The sequence below is a fragment of the Salmo trutta genome, chromosome 5, assembly GCF_901001165.1.
Source record: "Salmo trutta chromosome 5, fSalTru1.1, whole genome shotgun sequence".
In the NCBI taxonomy this organism is placed as follows: Eukaryota; Metazoa; Chordata; class Actinopteri; order Salmoniformes; family Salmonidae; genus Salmo; species Salmo trutta.
Genome location: NC_042961.1, coordinates 6,039,644 through 6,061,317, shown reverse-complemented (window position 1 = coordinate 6,061,317; position 21,674 = coordinate 6,039,644). Strand labels below are relative to the sequence as shown.

At 45.6% G+C, this 21,674-nt stretch overlaps 1 protein-coding gene across 7 annotated transcripts in view; it reads left to right on the top strand.

Moving 5' to 3' along the window:
- Positions 1-21,674, top strand: part of marchf8 (membrane-associated ring finger (C3HC4) 8) — a 162,367-nt gene that overhangs the window by 18,919 nt on the left and 121,774 nt on the right. For all 7 annotated transcript variants that reach the window (XM_029752306.1, XM_029752307.1, XM_029752311.1 and 4 more), the window contains one exon: positions 15,847-16,059. In XM_029752306.1, coding sequence (XP_029608166.1) covers positions 15,964-16,059 — 96 coding nt within the window. In that variant the 5' untranslated portion in view covers positions 15,847-15,963. The remainder of the gene's footprint in view (positions 1-15,846; positions 16,060-21,674) is intronic.

The following is a 21,674-nucleotide window of genomic DNA, read 5'->3' as shown; positions in this document are numbered from 1 at the left end:
CTGGGGAACGGGCGGGCCAGTCCATAGCATCAATGCCTTCCTCTTGCAGGAACTGCTGACACACTCCAGCCACATGAGGTCTAGCATTGTCTTGCATTAGGAGGAACCCAGGGCCAACCGCACCAGCATATGGTCTCACAAGGGGTCTGAGGATCTCATCTCGGTACCTAATGGCAGTCAGGCTACCTCTGGCGAGCACATGGAGGGCTGTGCGGCCCCCCAAAGAAATGCCACCCCACACCATGACTGACCCACCGCCAAACCGGTCATGCTGGAGGATGTTGCAGGCAGCAGAACGTTCTCCACGGCGTCTCCAGACTCTGTCACGTCTGTCACGTGCTCAGTGTGAACCTGCTTTCATCTGTGAAGAGCACAGGGCGCCAGTGGCGAATTTGCCAATCTTTGTGTTCTCTGGCAAATGCCAAACGTCCTGCACGGTGTTGGGCTGTAAGCACAACCCGCACCTGTGGACGTTGGGCCCTCATACCACCCTCATGGAGTCTGTATCTGACCGTTTGAGCAGACACATGCACATTTGTGGCCTGCTGGAGGTTATTTTGCAGGGCTCTGGCAGTGCTCCTCCTGCTCCTCCTTGCACAAAGGCGGAGGTAGCGGTCCTGCTGCTGGGTTGTTGCCCTCCTACGGCCTCCTCCACGTCTCCTGATGTACTGGCCTGTCTCCTGGTAGCGCCTCCATGCTCTGGACACTACGCTGACAGACACAGCAAACCTTCTTGCCACAGCTCGCATTGATGTGCCATCCTGGATGAGCTGCACTACCTGAGCCACTTGTGTGGGTTGTAGACTCCGTCTCATGCTACCACTAGAGTGAAAGCACCGGCAGCATTCAAAAGTGACCAAAACATCAGCCAGGAAGCATAGAAACTGAGAAGTGGTCTGTGGTCTCCACCTGCAGAACCACTCCTTTATTGGGGGTGTCTTGCTTATTGCCTATAATTTCCACCTGTTGTCTATTCCATTTGCACAACAGCATGTGGAATTTGTCAATCAGTGTTGCTTCCTAAGTGGACAGTTTGATTTCACAGAAGTGTGATTGACTTGGAGTTACATTGTGTTGTTTAAGTGTTCCCTTTATTTTTTTGAGCAGTGTAGTTCTGCTTCATATTTTTTTCTTTTATTTCACCTTTATTTAACCAGGTAGGCTAGTTGAGAACAAGTTCTCATTTACAACTGTGACTTGGCCAAGATAAAGCAAAGCAGTGCGACAGAAACAACAACACAGAGTTACACCTGGAATAAACAAGCGTACAGTCAATAACACAATAGAAAACAATTAAGTCTATATACAGTGTGTGCAAATGGCATGAGGAGGTATGGCAATAAATAGGCCATAGTAGCAAAGTAATTACAATTTAGCAGATTAACACTGGAGTGATAGATGAGCAGATGATGATGAGCAGATGATGGTGTGTAAGTAGTGATACTAGTGTGCAAAAGAGCAGCTAAGTAAATAAAAACAATATGGGTATGAGGTAGGTAGATTGGGTGGGCTATTTACAGATGGACTATGTACAGCTGCATAGATAGCTGATGTTTAAAGTTAGTGAGGGAAATGTAAGTCTCCAGCTTCAGCGATTTTGCAATTCGTTCCAGTCACTGGCAGCAGAGAACTGGAAGGAAAGGTGGCCAAAGCAGGTGTTGGCTGTGGGGATGACCAGCGAGATATACCTGCTGGAGCTTGTGCTACAGGTGGGTGTTGTTATCGTGACCAGTGAGCTGAGATAAGGCGGAGCTTTACCTAGCATAGACTTATAGATGACCTGGAGCCAGTGGGTCTGTCGACGAATATGTAGTGAGGGCCAGCCGACTAGAGCGTACAGGTCGCACATCATCCATTGTAAATTTGTTTATACATCCGTAATATGCATAATTATTCATTTTTTTCTGTTTATGGTGTAAGTGGATTTGTAAATTAGTCGTAAAATATTCTGTCAGTATATTATGTTTATCACCTTTTATATTCTGTATGTTGATTTTGTATACGTGGCAGCACCATTTTACCAAATCAAATTCCAGGTATATGTAAATATGTTTGCAAATAAAGGTGATTCTGATTTGAATGTTTTTGTGGGGGCCCTTCCCTCCACTAAGAGCAGAAAGGAATGTAAAGTAAGTCAAGGGTTGTTGGAGAGTTAATATAAAGTCCTCAGGCTGAACTGTGAATGCCCCCAGTCATTGGCATGTAGTCTAGTGTACCATAACTGTTACCGCTATACAGCCCAGCCCAGTTACATCATCTTCTGGGTCCTGCCAGGATAAGATGAGAGCAGGGGCGCAACTTAGAAGTGAGGGGGACATAATATATTTTTTTATCCAGTCAGATAAACAGCCTACCCGACCGCTCTGAGGCGTCCGCATGGTCCTAAAGCACACCGTTGCCTTATTTTGTATCACATTGCAATGATTAAACTGGGCGGGACAAAAATGCAACTTCAGAATGTGGAGGGGACATGTCCCCCCTGTCCCCAGTGAAAGTTGCGTCCCTGGATGAGAGTAATAAACGTACACATCACAGTGGAACGAGGAGTTGGGACTAGACTGTAGTGCAGTTAGTTGACAGTCTTCAACTGGCTTTTGTGTAGACTTGTCAGTGTTTTCACTAATGAGCTATCGTTCCGGCGGGCCTCCCCTGTTGCCCACTATATATTAATTGTCACATCCTTTAGTTTCATTGCCATGGAAAACTCTGGTGAATATTTGTTTTTTCTACTTGACTTCCCACTTGTGGGAAAATATGCATTAAACACTATTAGGTTTTTTACTTGAGTCTATAATTTGGAATCAGTTAATTTCAATGGAAACTTCTGTGAAGGCCCCAGACCTGGATGTCGGTCTATCCGGACTAGTCTTGGCATTCTGCCTGAGAAAATAAACTCTAGGGAAAACACTGCTGGGTTTTCCATTGTTTTGATGAGTCATAACTTTGTTAAAGATTACTGATAACAGTTTACTGTTAATGGTTTATAAAGATTACTAATAACTGGTTAGTTTACTGTTGTTGATGGCTTGTTTTGGGTGACACATCTTCCAGTAAGTGTACTGAGACCTGTGGCTCTCTCGGTCATGTGATTTCACAAAGGAAGTGATATGACAACTGACACTTCTCTTTACTGTGTACTGTAAGTCCTGTGTGTGTGTGTGTGTGTGTGTACATGCTGAATTTTCCATATAGCTCATACTTTCTAATGATAACAATATGGTTATCATAGTTTTGAATAACGAATAGAACCAAGCAGATTGACGGTTCATAATGAACAGAAAAATGTATCAGTCATATCACACTGATTCCTGGAAGTGCGTACTGCATGTGTGGTTAGTATACACTTATACATCTACGGTCTTGATTTCCTTGGTTCTTCTTCTGCAAATGGGTTTGGGTTTATAGGATGAAGCATTGCTGTGGTTTATGTCAATGGGAAATCAATGATCCTGTTGGATGAAGCGGTATCAGAGTAATTTCCTCTCAGCAGCTCAGGCTGCCTTAATTGTCATACACATGAAACTGTGAAACCATGCCATGAACTATTGCCCGCATCTCTCAGAGATGGACTGATGCAAGCAGCATTGTTTGAGAAAGTGTGTGTGTGTCTGTGTCAGTGATAGCACAACAGTGTGTGTGTGTGTGTGTGTGTGTGTGTGTGTGTGTGTGTGTGTGTGTGTCTGTGCATGGCCTCTCAATCAACTTCCCCTTCTCATTTTGACTTTCTGATGTGTTTGCACTTTTCTCTTCCTGTTGTTTTCCAGGTGTTTTTATTTCATTCTGCTCTTCTAGCAAAATATGTCATCAGTCTCCTCACCTCTCCCTGTCATTTATTCTCTCCATCCTCTCTCCTCTCTCTTAATACATTTTAGAACAAGGCTGTGACGTCATAAAATGTGGGAAGAAATCTAGGAATCTGAATGCTTTCTGAATGCGGTGTATGTGATGGGAGATTCTCCAGAGGAGAGAGTGTCAGTCCAACAGCTCCCTGTCACAGGGTACAATTCCCCAATTCAGTCCAGTGACTTTCTAAATCTCCTCTGGTCATCCATGCGTTTATGTGGAGACTATCCTCTCTCTGTTTTTCAGATTCCTATCTATCATGACATGCAGTGTTGAACCTGTCAGTGGGTGTGTGTGTGTGTGCGTGTGTGAATCTCTGAGCAGTGAGCAGCCAGGTAAAGCTGTGGACCAAAGAAATATAGACAGGACCATGTCCAAGGCTATGCATATCATTCCATACAGAGAGAGGGAGAGAGACATGCTCTATTGCAGGGTTGGAGTCAATTCCATTTCAATTCCAGTCAATTCAGGAAGTGCCTTGAAATTACAATTACAATTTTCTTCAATGCTTTTCAATGAATTGGAATTGAAATGTAGATTACTTTCTGAATTTCCCAACCCTGTAGTATTGTCTAGTCTAGGACCACAGCCCATATGGTTACATGAACCTACAGTATGCCTACAGAACAGAAAGTATGTGATTATATAGTATCATGTGTCTGTGTCTCATAGAAAATGTGAGTACAATGTAGTGAAATGTCATCTTATACCCAGTTGTAAGGCATTAATCCACTCTTCCTAGTCTGTATTAAACAGGATGGATATTAACTGTGTTTAAACAGGATGGATATTAACTGTGTTTAAACAGGATGGATATTAACTGTGTTAAAACAGGATGGATATTAACTGTGTTTAAACAGGATGGATATTAACTGTGTTAAAACAGGATGGATATTAACTGTGTTTAAACAGGATGGATATTAACTGTGTTTAAACAGGATGGATATTAACTGTGTTTCAACAGGATGGATATTAGCTGTGTTTAAACAGGATGGATATTAGCTGTGTTTAAACAGGATGGATATTAGCTGTGTTTAAACAGGATGGATATTAGCTGTGTTTAAACAGGATGGATATTAGCTGTGTTTAAACAGGATGGATATTAGCTGTGTTTAAACAGGATGGATATTAACTGTGTTTAAACAGGATGGATATTAACTGTGTTTAAACAGGATAGATATTAACTGTGTTTAAACAGGATAGATATTCAGGAAGGTCCTCATGTGTTATTAGACATGTTAAAAGTTTCAGCAAGACACAATGTGTATGAATAATCAAAGACTCAAGCAGTGTGTGTGTGTGTGTGTGTGTGTGTGTGTGTGTGTGTGTGTGTGTGTGTGTGTGTGTTGACAGCAATCAGAGCCAGGGTGATGCCATGTCATTTACAGCTGTTGTAATTTGTCTGTCTGTCTTCCAACTTACCACTCTGTGTTCAAAGCCCTGTCTCAGACTTCTCATCCCTAACACTCATTAGCATATATTCTAATGAGGTTGACAATCGTATTACTGAAGAGCCTGAAATGTCAGTGATGCTGGTGATTGAGCCGGCTAGCATAGAGGAGGAGGATAACATTTAGGAGAAAGGAGGACCTGAGCTGTATTCACACTACTGCTCTCATGTCTCTGTGTGAGTATTTTTCCAGAGAAGTGCTGCTAGTTCAATAATGTAAGCACATTGATAAGGAGCTGAAGCATTGAGTCTCATTACTAGGAGGTGTGTAGCTCCAAGCCATCTCTGTCACAGTCACACACACACACACACACACCAAATGTCTGCTCTGTCTATCTGATGGAAGAGGGTCAGTGCAGGTCTGGGTCTGCGCCGTGTGAATAACAAGGGTTCAGCCAGGCAGAAAACAGATGGAGGATAGATATAGATTTACCTGACAGGACTCTGGACTGGAGAGAGAACCCACTGCCTGAGGAGAGAGACTTTTTAAATGCATGATTAATCTGGGTTGAAAGTAAGACCGGATCTAGTTGTTTACATTTCAGTCAGTCAGTCAGTCAGTCAGTCAGTCAGTCAAGATGAGTGATATTATTGTAAACCTTTCTGCTCTGAAGACTTTTTGATGTTGGACATTTTGTCATGTAGATGAGTGATATTATTGTAAACCTTTCTGCTCTGAAGACTTTTTGATGTTGGAGATTTTGTCATGTAGATGAGTGATATTATTGTAAACCTTGCTGCTCTGAAGACTTTTTGATGTTGGACATTTTATCATGTAGATGAGTGATATTATTGTAAACCTTTCTGCTCTGAAGACTTTTTGATGTTGGAGATTTTGTCATGTAGATGAGTGATATTATTGTAAACCTTGCTGCTCTGAAGACTTTTTGATGTTGGAGATTTTGTCATGTAGATGAGTGAAGCGGACCGTGAAGATTAAACCTACTCTGAATGTAAATGACAATATTTTTTATTGGGTTCTTGTATTATTCCTTTTAAATAGAAACAATGACTGTGTGTCTATGCTCACACGTGTGCATGCACATTTATACGCGTGTGTGTGTTTGTGTGTTTCAGCAGGATACTGTAGAGCCGAACCAGCCTCCAGTAGCTGGTGTCATGGCAACAAGGTCAATTTCTGACCAATCTGACCTTTTCATGAAGTTATTGATTGGGCCATAGAAATAGAATGTGTGTGTGTGTTTGTGTGTACGTGCAGTAGTGTGTTGGAGGGGGAAGGCTGGGCCCGTGTCCATGTGGCACTAGTGTGTTGGAGGAAACAGGGGTTGGTGCAGACATGTCTGTGGACTCACTGTCTTACTGAAGATGAGCTCATAGGCAGTTGTGAGTTGGATGTCTCTCTATCTCTCTCTCTAACCCTCTCCTTCCCTGTATTTCTCTCTAACTCTCTCCTTCCCTGTCTTTCTCTCTAACCCTCTCCTTCCCTGTCTTTCTCTCTAACCCTCTCCTTCCCTGTCTCTCTAACTCTCTCCTTCCCTCTCTCTCTAACTCTCTCCATCTCTCTCTAGCCCTCTTCTTCCCCCTCTCTAACTCTCTCCTTCCCTCTCTTTCTAACCCTCTTCTTCCCTCTCTAACCCTCTTCTTCCCTCTCTAACCCTCTTCTTCCCTCTCTAACCCTCTTCTTCCCTCTCTTCTTCCCTCTCTAACCCTCTTCTTCCCTCTCTTCTTCCCTCTCTAACCCTCTTCTTCCCTCTCTAACCCTCTTCTTCCCTCTCTTCTTCCCTCTCTTCTTCCCTCTCTAACCCTCTTCTTCCCTCTCTTCTTCCCTCTCTAACCCTCTTCTACCCTTTCTTCTTCCCTCTCTAACCCTCTTCTTCCCTCTCTTCTTCCCTCTCTAACCCTCTTCTTCCCTCTCTTCTTCCCTCTCTAACCCTCTTCTTCCCTCTCTTCTTCCCTCTCTAACCCTCTTCTTCCCTCTCTAACCCTCTTCTTCCCTCTCTTCTTCCCTCTCTTCTTCCTCTCTAACCCTCTTCTTCCCTCTCTAACCCTCTTCTTCCCTCTCTAACCCTCTTCTTCCCTCTCTTCTTCCCTCTCTTCTTCCCTCTCTAACCCTCTTCTACCCTCTCTTCTTCCCTCTCTAACCCTCTTCTTCCCTCTCTTCTTCCCTCTCTAACCCTCTTCTTCCCTCTCTAACCCTCTTCTTCCCTCTCTTCTTCCCTCTCTAACCCTCTTCTTCCCTCTCTTCTTCCCTCTCTAACCCTCTTCTTCCCTCTCTTCTTCCCTTTCTTCTTCCCTCTCTAACCCTCTTCTACCCTCTCTTCTTCCCTCTCTAACCCTCTTCTTCCCTCTCTTCTTCCCTCTCTAACCCTCTTCTTCCCTCTCTTCTTCCCTCTCTAACCCTCTTCTTCCCTCTCTTCTTCCCTCTCTAACCCTCTTCTTCCCTCTCTTCTTCCCTCTCTAACCCTCCTTCTTCCCCTCTCTTCTTCCCTCTCTAACCCTCTTCTTCCCTCTCTAACCCTCTTCTACCCTCTCTTCTTCCCTCTCTACCCTCTTCTACCCTCTCTTCTTCCCTCTCTAACCCTCTTCTTCCCTCTCTTCTTCCCTCTCTAACCCTCTTCTTCCCTCTCTTCTTCCCTCTCTAACCCTCTTCTTCCCTCTCTTCTTCCCTCTCTAACCCTCTTCTTCCCTCTCTTCTTCCCTCTCTACTTCCCTCTCTACCCTCTCTTCCCTCTCTAACCCTCTTCTTCCCTCTCTAACCCTCTTCTTCCCTCTCTTCTTCCCTCTCTAACCCTCTTCTTCCCTCTCTTCTTCCCTCTCTTCTTCCCTCTCTAACCCTCTTCTTCCCTCTCTAACCCTCTTCTTCCCTCTCTTCTTCCCTCTCTAACCCTCTTCTACCCTCTCTTCTTCCCTCTCTAACCCTCTTCTTCCCTCTCTTCTTCCCTCTCTAACCCTCTTCTTCCCTCTCTTCTTCCCTCTCTAACCCTCTTCTTCCCTCTCTTCTTCCCTCTAACCCTCTTCTTCCCTCTCTTCTTCCCTCTCTAACCCTCTTCTACCCTCTCTTCTTCCCTCTCTAACCCTCTTCTACCCTCTCTTCTTCCCTCTCTACTTCCCTCTCTAACCCTCTTCTTCCCTCTCTAACCCTCTTCTTCCCTCTCTTCTTCCCTCTAACCCTCTTCTACCCTCTCTTCTTCCCTCTCTAACCCTCTTCTTCCCTCTCTTCTTCCCTCTCTAACCCTCTTCTTCCCTCTCTTCTTCCCTTTCTTCTTCCCTCTCTAACCCTCTTCTACCCTCTCTTCTTCCCTCTCTAACCCTCTTCTTCCCTCTCTTCTTCCCTCTCTAACCCTCTTCTTCCCTCTCTAACCCTCTTCTTCCCTCTCTTCTTCCCTCTCTAACCCTCTTCTTCCCTCTCTAACCCTCTTCTTCCCTTTCTTCTTCCCTCTCTAACCCTCTTCTTCCCTCTCTTCTTCCCTCTCTAACCCTCTTCTACCCTCTCTTCTACCCTCTCTAACCCTCTTCTTCCCTCTCTTCTTCCCTCTCTAACCCTCTTCTACCCTCTCTTCTTCCCTCTCTAACCCTCTTCTTCCCTCTCTTCTTCCCTCTCTAACCCTCTTCTTCCCTCTCTTCTTCCCTCTCTACTTCCCTCTCTAACCCTCTTCTTCCCTCTCTTCTTCCCTCTCTAACCCTCTTCTTCCCTCTCTTCTTCCCTCTCTAACCCTCTTCTTCCCTCTCTTCTTCCCTCTCTAACCCTCTTCTACCCTCTCTTCTTCCCTCTCTAACCCTCTTCTTCCCTCTCTAACCCTCTTCTTCCCTCTCTTCTTCCCTCTCTAACCCTCTTCTTCCCTCTCTTCTTTCCTCTCTAACCCTCTCTACCCTCTCTTCTTCCCTCTCTAACCCCTTCTTCCCTCTCTTCTTCCCTCTCTAACCCTCTTCTACCCTCTCTTCTTCCTCTCTAACCCTCTTCTTCCCTCTCTTCTCCCTCTCTAACCCTCTTCTTTCCCTCTCTTCTTCCCTCTCTAACCCTCTTCTACCCTCTCTTCTTCCCTCTCTAACCCTCTTCTACCCTCTCTTCTTCCCTCTCTAACCCTCTTCTTCCCTCTCTTCTTCCCTCTCTAACCCTCTTCTTCCCTCTCTAACCCTCTTCTTCCCTCTCTAACCCTCTTCTTCCCTCTCTAACCCTCTTCTTCCCTCTCTTCTTCCCTCTCTAACCCTCTCTTCCCTCTCTAACCCTCTTCTTCCCTCTCTTCTTCTTCCCTCTCTAACCCTCTTCTTCCCTCTCTAACCCTCTTCTTCCCTCTCTTCTTCCCTCTCTAACCCTCTTCTTCCCTCTCTTCTTCCCTCTCTAACCCTCTTCTTCCCTCTCTTCTTCCCTCTCTAACCCTCTTCTACCCTCTCTTCTTCCCTCTCTAACCCTCTTCTACCCCTCTCTTCTTCCCTCTCTACTTCCCTCTCTAACCCTCTTCTTCCCTCTCTAACCCTCTTCTTCCCTCTCTTCTTCCCTCTAACCCTCTTCTACCCTCTCTTCTTCCCTCTCTAACCCTCTTCTTCCTCTCTCTTCTTCCCTCTCTAACCCTCTTCTTCCCTCTCTTCTTCCCTTTCTTCTTCCCTCTCTAACCCTCTTCTACCCTCTCTTCTTCCCTCTCTAACCCTCTTCTTCCCTCTCTTCTTCCCTCTCTAACCCTCTTCTTCCCTCTCTAACCCTCTTCTTCCCTCTCTTCTTCCCTCTCTAACCCTCTTCTTTCTTCCTCTCTAACCCTCTTCTTTCCCTTTCTTCTTTCCCTCTCTAACCCTCTTCTTCCCTCTCTTCTTCCCTCTCTAACCCTCTTCTACCCGACCTCTTCTACCCTCTCTAACCCTCTTCTTCCCTCTCTTCTTCCCTCTCTAACCCTCTTCTACCCTCTCTTCTTCCCTCTCTAACCCTCTTCTTCCCTCTCTTCTTCCCTCTCTAACCCTCTTCTTCCCTCTCTTCTTCCCTCTCTACTTCCCTCTCTAACCCTCTTCTTCCCTCTCTTCTTCCCTCTCTAACCCTCTTCTTCCCTCTCTTCTTCCCTCTCTAACCCTCTTCTTCCCTCTCTTCTTCCCTCTCTAACCCTCTTCTACCCTCTCTTCTTCCCTCTCTAACCCTCTTCTTCCCTCTCTAACCCTCTTCTTCCCTCTCTTCTTCCCTCTCTAACCCTCTTCTTCCCTCTCTTCTTTCCTCTCTAACCCTCTTCTACCCTCTCTTCTTCCCTCTCTAACCCTCTTCTTCCCTCTCTTCTTCCCTCTCTAACCCTCTTCTACCCTCTCTTCTTCCCTCTCTAACCCTCTTCTTCCCTCTCTTCTTCCCTCTCTAACCCTCTTCTTCCCCTCTTCTTCCCTCTCTAACCCTCTTCTACCCTCTCTTCTTCCCTCTCTAACCCTCTTCTACCCTCTCTTCTTCCCTCTCTAACCCTCTTCTTCCCTCTCTTCTTCCCTCTCTAACCCTCTTCTTCCCTCTCTAACCCTCTTCTTCCCTCTCTAACCCTCTTCTTCTTCCCTCTCTAACCCTCTTCTTCCCTCTCTTCTTCCCTCTCTAACCCTCTTCTTCCCTCTCTAACCCTCTTCTTCTCTCTTCTTCCCTCTCTAACCCTCTTCTTCCCTCTCTTCTTCTCCCTCTAACCCTCTTCTAACCCTCTCTCCCTCTCTTCTTCCCTCTAACCCTCTTCTTCTCTCCCCTAACCCTCTTCTTCCCTCTCTTCTTCCCTCTCTAACCCTCTTCTTCCCTCTAACCCTCTTCTTCCCTCTCTTCTTCCCTCTCTAACCCTCTTCTTCCCTCTCTTCTTCCCTCTCTAACCCTCTTCTACCCTCTCTAACCCTCTTCTTCCCTCTCTTCTTCCCTCTCTAACCCTCTTCTACCCTCTCTTCTTCCCTCTCTAACCCTCTTCTTCCCTCTCTTCTTCCCTCTCTAATCCTCTTCTTCCCTCTCTTCTTCCCTCTCTAACCCTCTTCTTCCCTCTCTTCTTCCCTCTCTAACCCTCTTCTACCCTCTCTTCTTCCCTCTCTAACCCTCTTCTTCCCTCTCTAACCCTCTTCTTCCCTTTCTTCTTCCCTCTCTAACCCTCTTCTTCCCTCTCTAACCCTCTTCTTCCCTCTCTTCTTTCCTCTCTAACCCTCTTCTACCCTCTCTTCTTCCCTCTCTAACCCTCTTCTTCCCTCTCTTCTTCCCTCTCTAACCCTCTTCTTCCCTCTCTTCTTCCCTCTCTAACCCTCTTCTACCCTCTCTTCTTCCCTCTCTAACCCTCTTTCTACCCTCTCTTCTTCCCTCTCTAACCCTCTTCTTCCCTCTCTTCTTCCCTCTCTAACCCTCTTCTTCCCTCTCTAACCCTCTTCTTCCCTCTCTAACCCTCTTCTTCCCTCTCTTCTTCCCTCTCTTCTTCCCTCTCTAACCCCTCTTCTTCCCTCTCTAACCCTCTTCTTCCCTCTCTTCTTCCCTCTCTAACCCTCTTCTACCCTCTCTTCTTCCCTCTCTAACCCTCTTCTTCCCTCTCTAACCCTCTTCTTCCCTCTGTTCTTCCCTCTCTAACCCTCTTCTTCCCTCTCTTCTTTCCTCTCTAACCCTCTTCTACCCTCTCTTCTTCCCTCTCTAACCCTCTTCTACCCTCTCTTCTTCCCTCTCTAACCCTCTTCTACCCTCTCTTCTTCCCTCTCTACCCCTCTTCTTCCCTCTCTTCTTCCCTCTCTAACCCTCTTCTTCCCTCTCTTCTTCCCTCTCTAACCCTCTTCTACCCTCTCTTCTTCCCTCTCTAACCCTCTTCTACCCTCTCTTCTTCCCTCTCTAACCCTCTTCTTCCCTCTCTTCCTCTCCCTCTCTAACCCTCTTCTTCCCTCTCTAACCCTCTTCTTCCCTCTCTAACCCTCTTCTTCCCTCTCTAACCCTCTTCTTCCCTCTCTTCTTCCCTCTCTAACCCTCTTCTTCCCTCTCTTCTTCCCTCTCTAACCCTCTTCTTCCTCTTCTTCTTCCCTCTCTAACCCTCTTCTACTTCTCTCCCTCTCTTCCCTCTCTAACCCTCTTCTTCCCTCTCTCTACCCTCTTCTTCCCCTCTCTCTTCTTCCCTCTCTAACCTCTTCTCCCTCTCTCTCTAACCCTCTTCTTCCCTTTCTTCTTCCCTCTCTAACCCTCTTCTTCCCTCTCTTCTTCCCTCTCTAACCCTCTTCTACCCTCTCTTCTTCCCTCTCTAACCCTCTTCTTCCCTCTCTTCTTCCCTCTCTAACCCTCTTCTACCCTCTTCTTCCCTCTCTAACCCTCTTCTTCCCTCTCTTCTTCCCTCTCTAACCCTCTTCTTCCCTCTCTTCTTCCCTCTCTAACCCTCTTCTTCCCTCTCTTCTTCCCTCTCTAACCCTCTTCTTACCCTCTCTTCTTCCCCTCTAACCCTCTTCTTCCCTCTCTAACCCTCTTCTTCCCTTTCTCTTCCCTCTCTAACCCTCTTCTTCCCTCTCTAACCTCTTCTTCCCTCTCTTCTTTCCTCTCTAACCCTCTTCTACCCTCTCTTCTTCCCTCTCTAACCCTCTTCTTCCCTTCTCTTCTTCCTCTCTAACCCTCTTCTTCCCTCTCTTCTTCCCTCTCTAACCCTCTTCTACCTCTCTTTCTCCCTCTCTAACCTCTTCTACCCTCTCTTCTTCCCTCCTCTAACCCTCTTCTTCCCTCTCTTCTTCCCTCTCTAACCCTCTTCTCCCTCTCTAACCCTCTTCTTCCCTCTCTAACCCTCTTCTTCCCTCTCTTCTTCCCTCTCTACCCCTCTTCTTCCCTCTCTAACCCTCTTCTTCCCTCTCTTCTTCCCTCTCTAACCCTCTTCTTCCCCCTCTCTTCCCTCTCTAACCCTCTTCTCCCTCTCTTCTCCTCTCCTAACCCTCTTCTACCCTCTCTTCTTCCCTCTCTACCCCTCTTCTTCCCCTCTCTTCTTCCCTCTCTTCTTCCCTCTCTTCTTCCCTCTCTTCTCCCCTCTTCTCACCCTCTTCTTCCCTCTTTCTTCCCCTCTCTACCCTCTTCTTCCCTCTCTAACCCTCCTTCTTCCCCTCTCTCTTCCCTCTCTTTCCCCTCTTCTTCCCTCTTTCTTCCTCTTCTTCCCTCTCTAACCTCTTCTTCCCTCTCTTCTCCTCTCTAACCCTCTTCTTCCCTCTCTTCTTCCCTCTCTTAACCCTCTTCTTCCTCTCTTCTTCCCTCTCTAACCCTCTTCTTACCCTCTTCTTCCCTCTCTAACCCTCTTCTCCCTCTCTTCTTCCCTCTCTACTCCTCCTTCTACCCTCTCTTCTTCCCTCTCTAACCCTCTTCTACCCTCTCTTCTTCCCTCTCTACCCTCCTCTCTCTACCCTCTCTAACCCTTTCTACCTCTCTTCTTCCCTCTCTAACCCTTTCTTCCCTCTCTTCTTCCCTCTCTAACCCTCTTCTTCCCTCTCTTCTTCCCTCTCTAACCCTCTTCTACCCTCTTCTTTTCCCTCTCTAACCCTCTTCTCCCTCTCTTCTTCCCTCTCTAACCCTCTTCCTCTCCCCTCTCTTCTTCCCTCTCTTCTTCCCCTCTCTAACCCTCTTCTTCCCTCTCTTCTTCCCTCTCTAACCCTCTTCTTCCCTCTCTTCTTCCCTCTCTAACCCTCTTCTACCCTCTCTTCTTCCCTCTCTAACCCTCTTCTTCCCTCTCTTCTTCCCTCTCTAACCCTCTTCTTCCCTCTCTTCTTCCCTCTCTAACCCTCTTCTACCCTCTCTTCTTCCCTCTCTAACCCTCTTCTACCCTCTCTTCTTCCCTCTCTAACCCTCTTCTTCCCTCTCTAACCCTCTTCTTCCCTTTCTTCTTCCCTCTCTAACCCTCTTCTTCCCTCTCTTCTTCCCTCTCTAACCCTCTTCTACCCTCTCTTCTTCCCTCTCTAACCCTCTTCTTCCCTCTCATTACATAATGAAAAGCCTTTCTGGTTACCCTGCTATGTAATTCATATCTGACTGTGATAGTGTCAAGTCCCCTTGTTAGTCTCCCTGCAGTGCCTTGTCCTCTGGGTCTATAATGTCCTTGGGACCTGAGGGAGAGACTACCGGAGACCCCTATGGTCCCCTGAGATATCCCTAACCTCTACTGAGAGAGAAATAGAACCCATCTCTACTTCCAGACAGCACTGGATTAGTGATGCACCACTACCCCTCTTCCTGTCTGTCTTCCACCTGTCCCCTCCCTCCCCAAATAGAGTCCTGGCACTACGGGGATGGTAGATGCCCTCCAACAGTTTTGCCCAGTGCCCTTGACCTGGACGCTGTATTTCACAGGGTTCGCCTAAGACATCAATATGACATATTCCTCTCTCCCTTACTAGTAGCCTACTTCTCCAGCGTTGGCACACACACATATATATATATGGTGTGTGTGTGTGTGTGTGTGTGTGTGTGTGTGTGTGTGTGTGTGTGTGTGTGTGTGTGTGTGTGCCAACACACACACCAGAGGGGTTGAACCTTACAGTAATTGCAGTCTGGCTGTGCACTGCAGATGGCTGCATTAGCAGAAGTGGAAACAATATATTTATAAAGTGTATTTTCATAACTTCTCACCTTGGGCTGCTTCAGGCCCTGTCAATATGTTATCAGGGTGATTCTTCACGAAACCAGGACAAAAAAAGACCATGATTTTTTCCCCTTCTCACATTTAATCCATATAATGGTCATTTGGACGAAGGATTGTTGACATAAATTAGATATTTGTATCTAAAACCATAATTGAGAAATAATTTATAAAAGTTGGCATATTTATGACATTTTGGCCTTATCCAGGCCTCCTTTAAGACTCCATGATGTTTTATATGTAGGTGCTACAGGCCTCCTTTAAGATTCCATGAAGTTTTATCTGTAGGTGCTACACGCCTCCTTTAAGACTCCATGATGTTTTATCTGTAGGTGCTACAGGCCTCCTTTAAGACTCCATGATGTTTTATCTGTAGGTGCTACAGGCCTCCTTTAAGACTCCATGATGTTTTATCTGTAGGTGCTACAGGCCTCCTTTAAGACTCCATGATGTTTTATCTGTTGGTGCTACAAAGCAAACATTGGTGTTATATGAAGCTTTACCACTTGCTCTGCAATATGATTTGTATTTTTATTTCATTTAAAATGTTTATACAATTATTTATGAATCTTGAAAAATATAAGTCAACAATCCTTCCTCCAAATGACCGTTCTATGGATTAAATCTCGTACAAATCCCCAAAATCATCGTCTTTTTTGTCCTGGTTTTGTGAGGAATTACCCATCATGGTGCTGCTTAGTTTGGTTCCTCAGTCTTCTCTCACCGTCGACGTGCTGTTATGGGCAATTCAGACCTTTCTCAATGTTGACAGTCAATGTGTTATCATGACCTATTCATACCATGGTTCATTCTCTCCTCTCTGTGTCAATGTGCTATTATGGGATGTTCGTACTATAGTTTAAGACTTCACAACATGGGCTGTTCAGACTCTTCTCTCTGTCAATGTGTAATCATCACTCTGATAAAGAAAGAAAGGAAAATTCAAATATCTTTTGAAAATAAATGTGATAGGTGTGAGTGTTGTTTATGTACTGTATGTCTAACGCTGTCTCTCCTCTTTCCACTCATTTTCCTTTCCAGAGCAGTGCAGGCTACAGTAGGAGTAGTGTTTTGGCCAGTCATGCCTGTTGCCGTGGCAGCAGCAGCAAGACAGGAAGTGTGTGTGTGAGTACGCCCAGTCCGGTGGTTTCCGCGGGGATGAACATGCCACTGCACCAGATCTCTGTCATCCCCCGTGATGTCCCTTCCTCCCGGGTCAGCAGCAGCGGAAAGGCCAAGGACAAAGACAAACAGGTAGGATCAAAGGTCATGGTCTTCTTGTGGGGCGAGGACGTTGTTTGGTACAACATTCTTCTGGCAGTATGGCACACTTTTCAAAAAAACAAATAGCAGGACTCATTGTGACCCACACTGTCATGTGTTGATACTGCAGGGACTCCACAGAGGTGTGTGTGTGTGTGTGTGTGTGTGTGTGTGTGTGTGTGTGTGTGTGTGTGTAGAGAACTGCTCAGTTCACTAAATGCTGTTTGACTGAGGCCCCATCACAGAGCATCAGAGTAGAGGCTCCACTGCTGAGCTGAATTGGTTTAACAAGGACAAGCTTTCAGTTTGCAAATGGTTTCGTGCTGCTATGATGAGTCAGAAGGTCAAAGGAGGATGAGAGCGTGTGTGTGTTAGGCTTGGACGATATACCGGATACCGGTGTATTTAGACATACCGACAGTATGATTTTCAATACCCAGGAGTTGGGGGCCCCTCTCCTTGCGGGGGCTGCAGAGGTGCGTGCTGCCCCACTGCTTATAAGTTAACTATCTTAGATGTGCCAATTAAATGATATCCAGCTCTGGGCACCAACGATGCATTTGGTTTGCTAACTTGCTAGCTACGTGGCTAGATGTCCAGATCAAGCTTCTTGGTTACAGCAGAGACGATCAATCCCCTCCAGGAACAAGATCCATGTTGCCTAAATTGTTTTGTGTGTCTTTTTAACTAAATAGTGCCCCTTGTGTGCACTTCCAGTAATAACGTAAACCTTGGTATGGTACAGAAACAGTATGACGGTAAGAAAATCTGGATACCAACCCTAGTGTGTGTATAGAGGCTCCACTGCTGAACTGAGGTGGTTTAATAGGGAGAAGCTTTCAGTTTGTGGACTGTTTCGTGCTACTATGCTGAGTCATAAAGTCACAGAAGTGTGTGTGTGTGTGTGTGTGTGTGTGTGTGTTTAGGGCTGGAGCAATTATGTGTAACCAACGGTTATGGATAAAGACCGTCATGAAAATAAAATAACCGTTTATAAAAAAATATATATAAAATGACTGAAGACGGGATGGCCTGGCATTTGTGCGATTGACTCCGTTTTTGCCGTAACATGGTCTATTCACAACGTGATGAAACTTTGTTGCTCCTTGCTGAAACAAGCAAGGTGTTGTAGCAAATGAGTCTTCGGGTTGCCTAGGCAACCCCCCTTCAGTAGCAGCACACAGCTATAGAATGAATAGAACAGGCTTGGAACCTCTAACCCTGGAAATGTGACTAGTAAACTCATAGATGCGGTAAAGAGGTCAATGGAATGCAGACTTGGTGGATAGAAGAAGGACACTGGATTGGTACACATTCAACAAATCAGATTTCTTTTTAATGATGGATGTATTGTAACAGGCCCACAATGTACTTACTAAAGTCCAATTTGGATATATTTGGCTGTTTTTGCTGAATAACATTTAGAAGCTGTTCCTTTTCAGGTTTTAAAAGAAGTGACTGCTAAATGCTAACTTCTGTTTGTATAAGCTGGCAGCATAGCTAGCATGCAGAAAACCGTGGTGTTAGTTAAAGTCGTTTTTTAACTGCAATGCGCAAATATATATATATATATATATACACATACACTGCTCAAAAAAATAAAGGGAACACTTAAACAACACATCCTAGATCTGAATGAAATAAATAATCTTATTAAATACTTTTTTCTTTACATAGTTGAATGTGCTGACAACAAAATCACACAAAAATAATCAATGGAAATCCAAATTATCAACCCATGGAGGTCTGGATTTGGAGTCACACTCACAATTAAAGTGGAAAACCACACTACAGGCTGATCCAACTTTCATGTAATGTCCTTAAAACAAGTCAAAATGAGGCTCAGTAGTGTGTGTGGCCTCCACGTGCCTGTATGACCTCCCTACAACGCCTGGGCATGCTCCTGATGAGGTGGCGGATGGTCTCCTGAGGGATCTCCTGCCAGACCTGGACTAAAGCATCCGCCAACTCCTGGACAGTCTGTGGTGCAACGTGGCGTTGGTGGATGGAGCGAGACATGATGTCCCAGATGTGCTCAATTGGATTCAGATCTGGGGAACGGGCGGGCCAGTCCATAGCATCAATGCCTTCCTCTTGCAGGAACTGCTGACACACTCCAGCCACATGAGGTCTAGCATTGTCTTGCATTAGGAGGAACCCAGGGCCAACCGCACAAGCATATGGTCTCACAAGGGGTCTGAGGATCTCATCTCGGTACCTAATGGCAGTCAGGCTACCTCTGGCGAGCACATGGAGGGCTGTGCGGCCCCCCAAAGAAATGCCACCCCACACCATGACTGACCCACCGCCAAACTGGTCATGCTGGAGGATGTTGCAGGCAGCAGAACGTTCTCCACGGCGTCTCCAGACTCTGTCACGTCTGTCACGTATTCAGTGTGAAACTGATTTCATCTGTGAAGAGCACAGGGTGCCAGTGTCGAATTTGCCAATCTTGGTGTTCTCTGGCAAATGCCAAACGTCCTGCACGGTGTTGGGCTGTAAGCACAACCCCCACCTGTGGACGGCGGGCCCTCATACCACCCTCATGGAGTCTGTATCTGACCGTTTGAGCAGACACATGCACATTTGTGGCCTGCTGGAGGTTATTTTGCAGGGCTCTGGCAGTGCTCCTCCTGCTCCTCCTTGCACAAAGGCCTGCTGCTGGGTTGTTGCCCTCCTACGGCCTCCTCCACGTCTCCTGATCTACTGGCCTGTCTCCTGGTAGCGCCTCCATGCTCTGGACACTACGCTGACAGACACAGCAAACCTTCTTGCCACAGCTCGCATTGATGTGCCATCCTGGATGAGCTGCACTACCTGAGCCACTTGTGTGGGTTGTAGACTCCGTCTCATGCTACCACTAGAGTGAAAGCACCGGCAGCATTCAAAAGTGACCAAAACATCAGCCAGGAAGCATAGGAACTGAGAAGTGGTCTGTGGTCCCCACCTGCAGAACCACTCCTTTATTGGGGGTGTCTTGCTAATTGCCTATAATTTCCACCTGTTGTCTATTCCATTTGCACAACAGCATGTGGAATTTGTCAATCAGTGTTGCTTCCTAAGTGGACAGTTTGATTTCACAGAAGTGTGATTGACTTGGAGTTACATTGTGTTGTTTAAGTGTTCCCTTTATTTTTTTGAGCAGTATTTGTGTGTTTATATATAGATATATATATCTCAGTTGAAGTCGGAAGTTTACATACACTTAGGTTGGAGTCATTAAAACTCATTTTTCAACCACTCCACAAATTTATTGTTAACAAACTATAGTTTTGGCAAGTCGGTTAGGACATCTACTTTGTGCATGACACAAGTAATTTTTTCAACAATTGTTTACAGACAGATTATTTGACTTATAATTCACTGTATCACAATTCCAGTGGGTCAGAAGTTTACATACACTAAGTTGACTGTGCCTTTAAACAGCTTGGAAAATTCCAGAAAATGTTCTCATGGCTTTAGAAGCTTCTGATAGGGTAATTTACATAATTTGAGTCAATTGGAGGTGTACCTGTGGATGTATTTTAAGGCCTACCTTCAAACTCAGTGCCTCTTTGCTTGACATCATGGGAAAATCAAAAGAAATCAGCTAAGACCTCGGAAAAGAATTGCAGACCTACACAAGTCTGGTTCATCCTTGGGAGCAATTTCCAAACGCCTGAAGGTACCACGTCCATCTATACAAACAATAGTACGCAAGTATAAACACCATGTGACCACGCAGCCATCATACCGCTCAAGAAGGAGACACGTTCTGTCTCCTAGAGATGAACGTACTTTGGTGCGAAAAGTGCAAATCGATCCCAGAACAACAGCAGAGGACCTTGTGAAGATGCTGGAGGAAACAGGTACAAAAGTATCTACATCCACAGTAAAACGAGTCCTATATCGACATAACCTGAAAGGCCGCTCAGCAAGGAAGAAGCCACTGCTCCAAAACCGCCATAAAAAAGCCAGACTACGGTTTGCAACTGCAAATTGCACATGGGGACAAAGATCGTACTTTTTGGAGAAATGTCCTCTGGTCTGATGGAACAAAAATAGAATTGTTTGGCAACAATGACCATTGTTATGTTTGGAGGAAAAAGGGGGAGGCTTGCAAGCCGAAGAACACCATCCCAACCGTCACGCATGGGGGTGTGTCACGTCCTGGCCAGTATATAAGGTTAATTGTTTGTAGTTTGGTCAGGGCGTGACAGAGGGTATTTGTTTTATGTGGTTCAGGTTGGTGTGTTTGGTTTAAGGGTGTTTGTTTTAGTAATTCCGGGTGTTGGTTTGTTTAGGTATTTCTATGTGGAGTCTAGTATGTCTGTTTCTATGTCTGGTGAATTGGTGTTGGGACTCTCAGTTGAAGGCAGGTGTTTTCTATCTGCCTTTGATTGAGAGTCTCATAAATGAGGGTGTGTTTGTGTTTGTGTTTTGTGGGTGATTGTTCTGTGTAAAGCACTATGCTTTGACAGACTGTTAGTTGTTCGTTTTCGTATTTTGTTATTTTTTGTATGTTCATTTTTGTAGTGAATAAAAATCAAGATGAGCATTCACGAACCTGCTGCGTATTGGTCCACATTTTCCGATGACGATTTCGTTATCTCGTCAGAGGACGAAGACAACCGTGACAGGGTGGCAGCATCATGTTGTGGGGGTGCTTTGCTGCAGGAGGGAATGGTGCACTTCACAAAATAGATGACATCATGAGGTGGGAAAATTATGTGGATATATTGAAGCAACATCTCAAGACATCAGTCAGGAAGTTAAAGCTTGGTCGCTAAAGGGGTCTTCCAAATGGACAATGACCACAAGCATACTTCCAAAGATGTGGCAAAATGGCTTAAGGACAACAAATTCACCCAACTTATTGTGCGTAGCTTGTGGAAGGCTACACGAAACGTTTGACCCAATTTAAACAATTTAAAGGCAATGCTACCAAATACTAATTGAGTGTATGTAAACTTCTGACCCACTGGGAATGTGATGAAAGAAATAAAAGCTGAAATAAATCATTCTCTCTACTATGATTCTGACATTTCACATTCTTAAAATAAAGTGGTGATCCGAACTGACTTAAGACAGGGAATTTTTACTAGGATTAAATGTCAGGAATTGTGAAAAACTGAGTTTAAATGTATTTGGCTAAGGTGTATGTAAACTTCCGACTTCAAGGTTTGTTGGCAATCACAGAGGTCAGACGTTTCTTGTAGTTGGCCACCAGGTTTGCACACATCTCAGGAGGGATTTTGTCCCACTCTTTGCAGATCTTCTCCAAGTCATTGAGGTTTCGTGGCTGACGTTTGGCAACTCGAACCTTCAGCTCCCTCCACAGATTTTCTATGGGATTAAGGTCTGGAGACTGGCTAGGCCACTCCAGGACCTTAATGTGCTTCTTCTTGAGCCACTCCTTTGTTGCCTTGGCCGTGTGTTTTGGGTCATTGTCATGCTGCAATACCCATCCACGACTCATTTTCAATGCCCTGGCTGAGGGAAGGAGGTTCTCACTCAAGATTTGACAGTACATGGCCCCGTCAAATGATGCTGTGAAGTTGTCCTGTCCCCTTAGCAGAAAAACACCCCCAAAGCATAATGTTTCTACCTCCATGTTTGACGGTGGA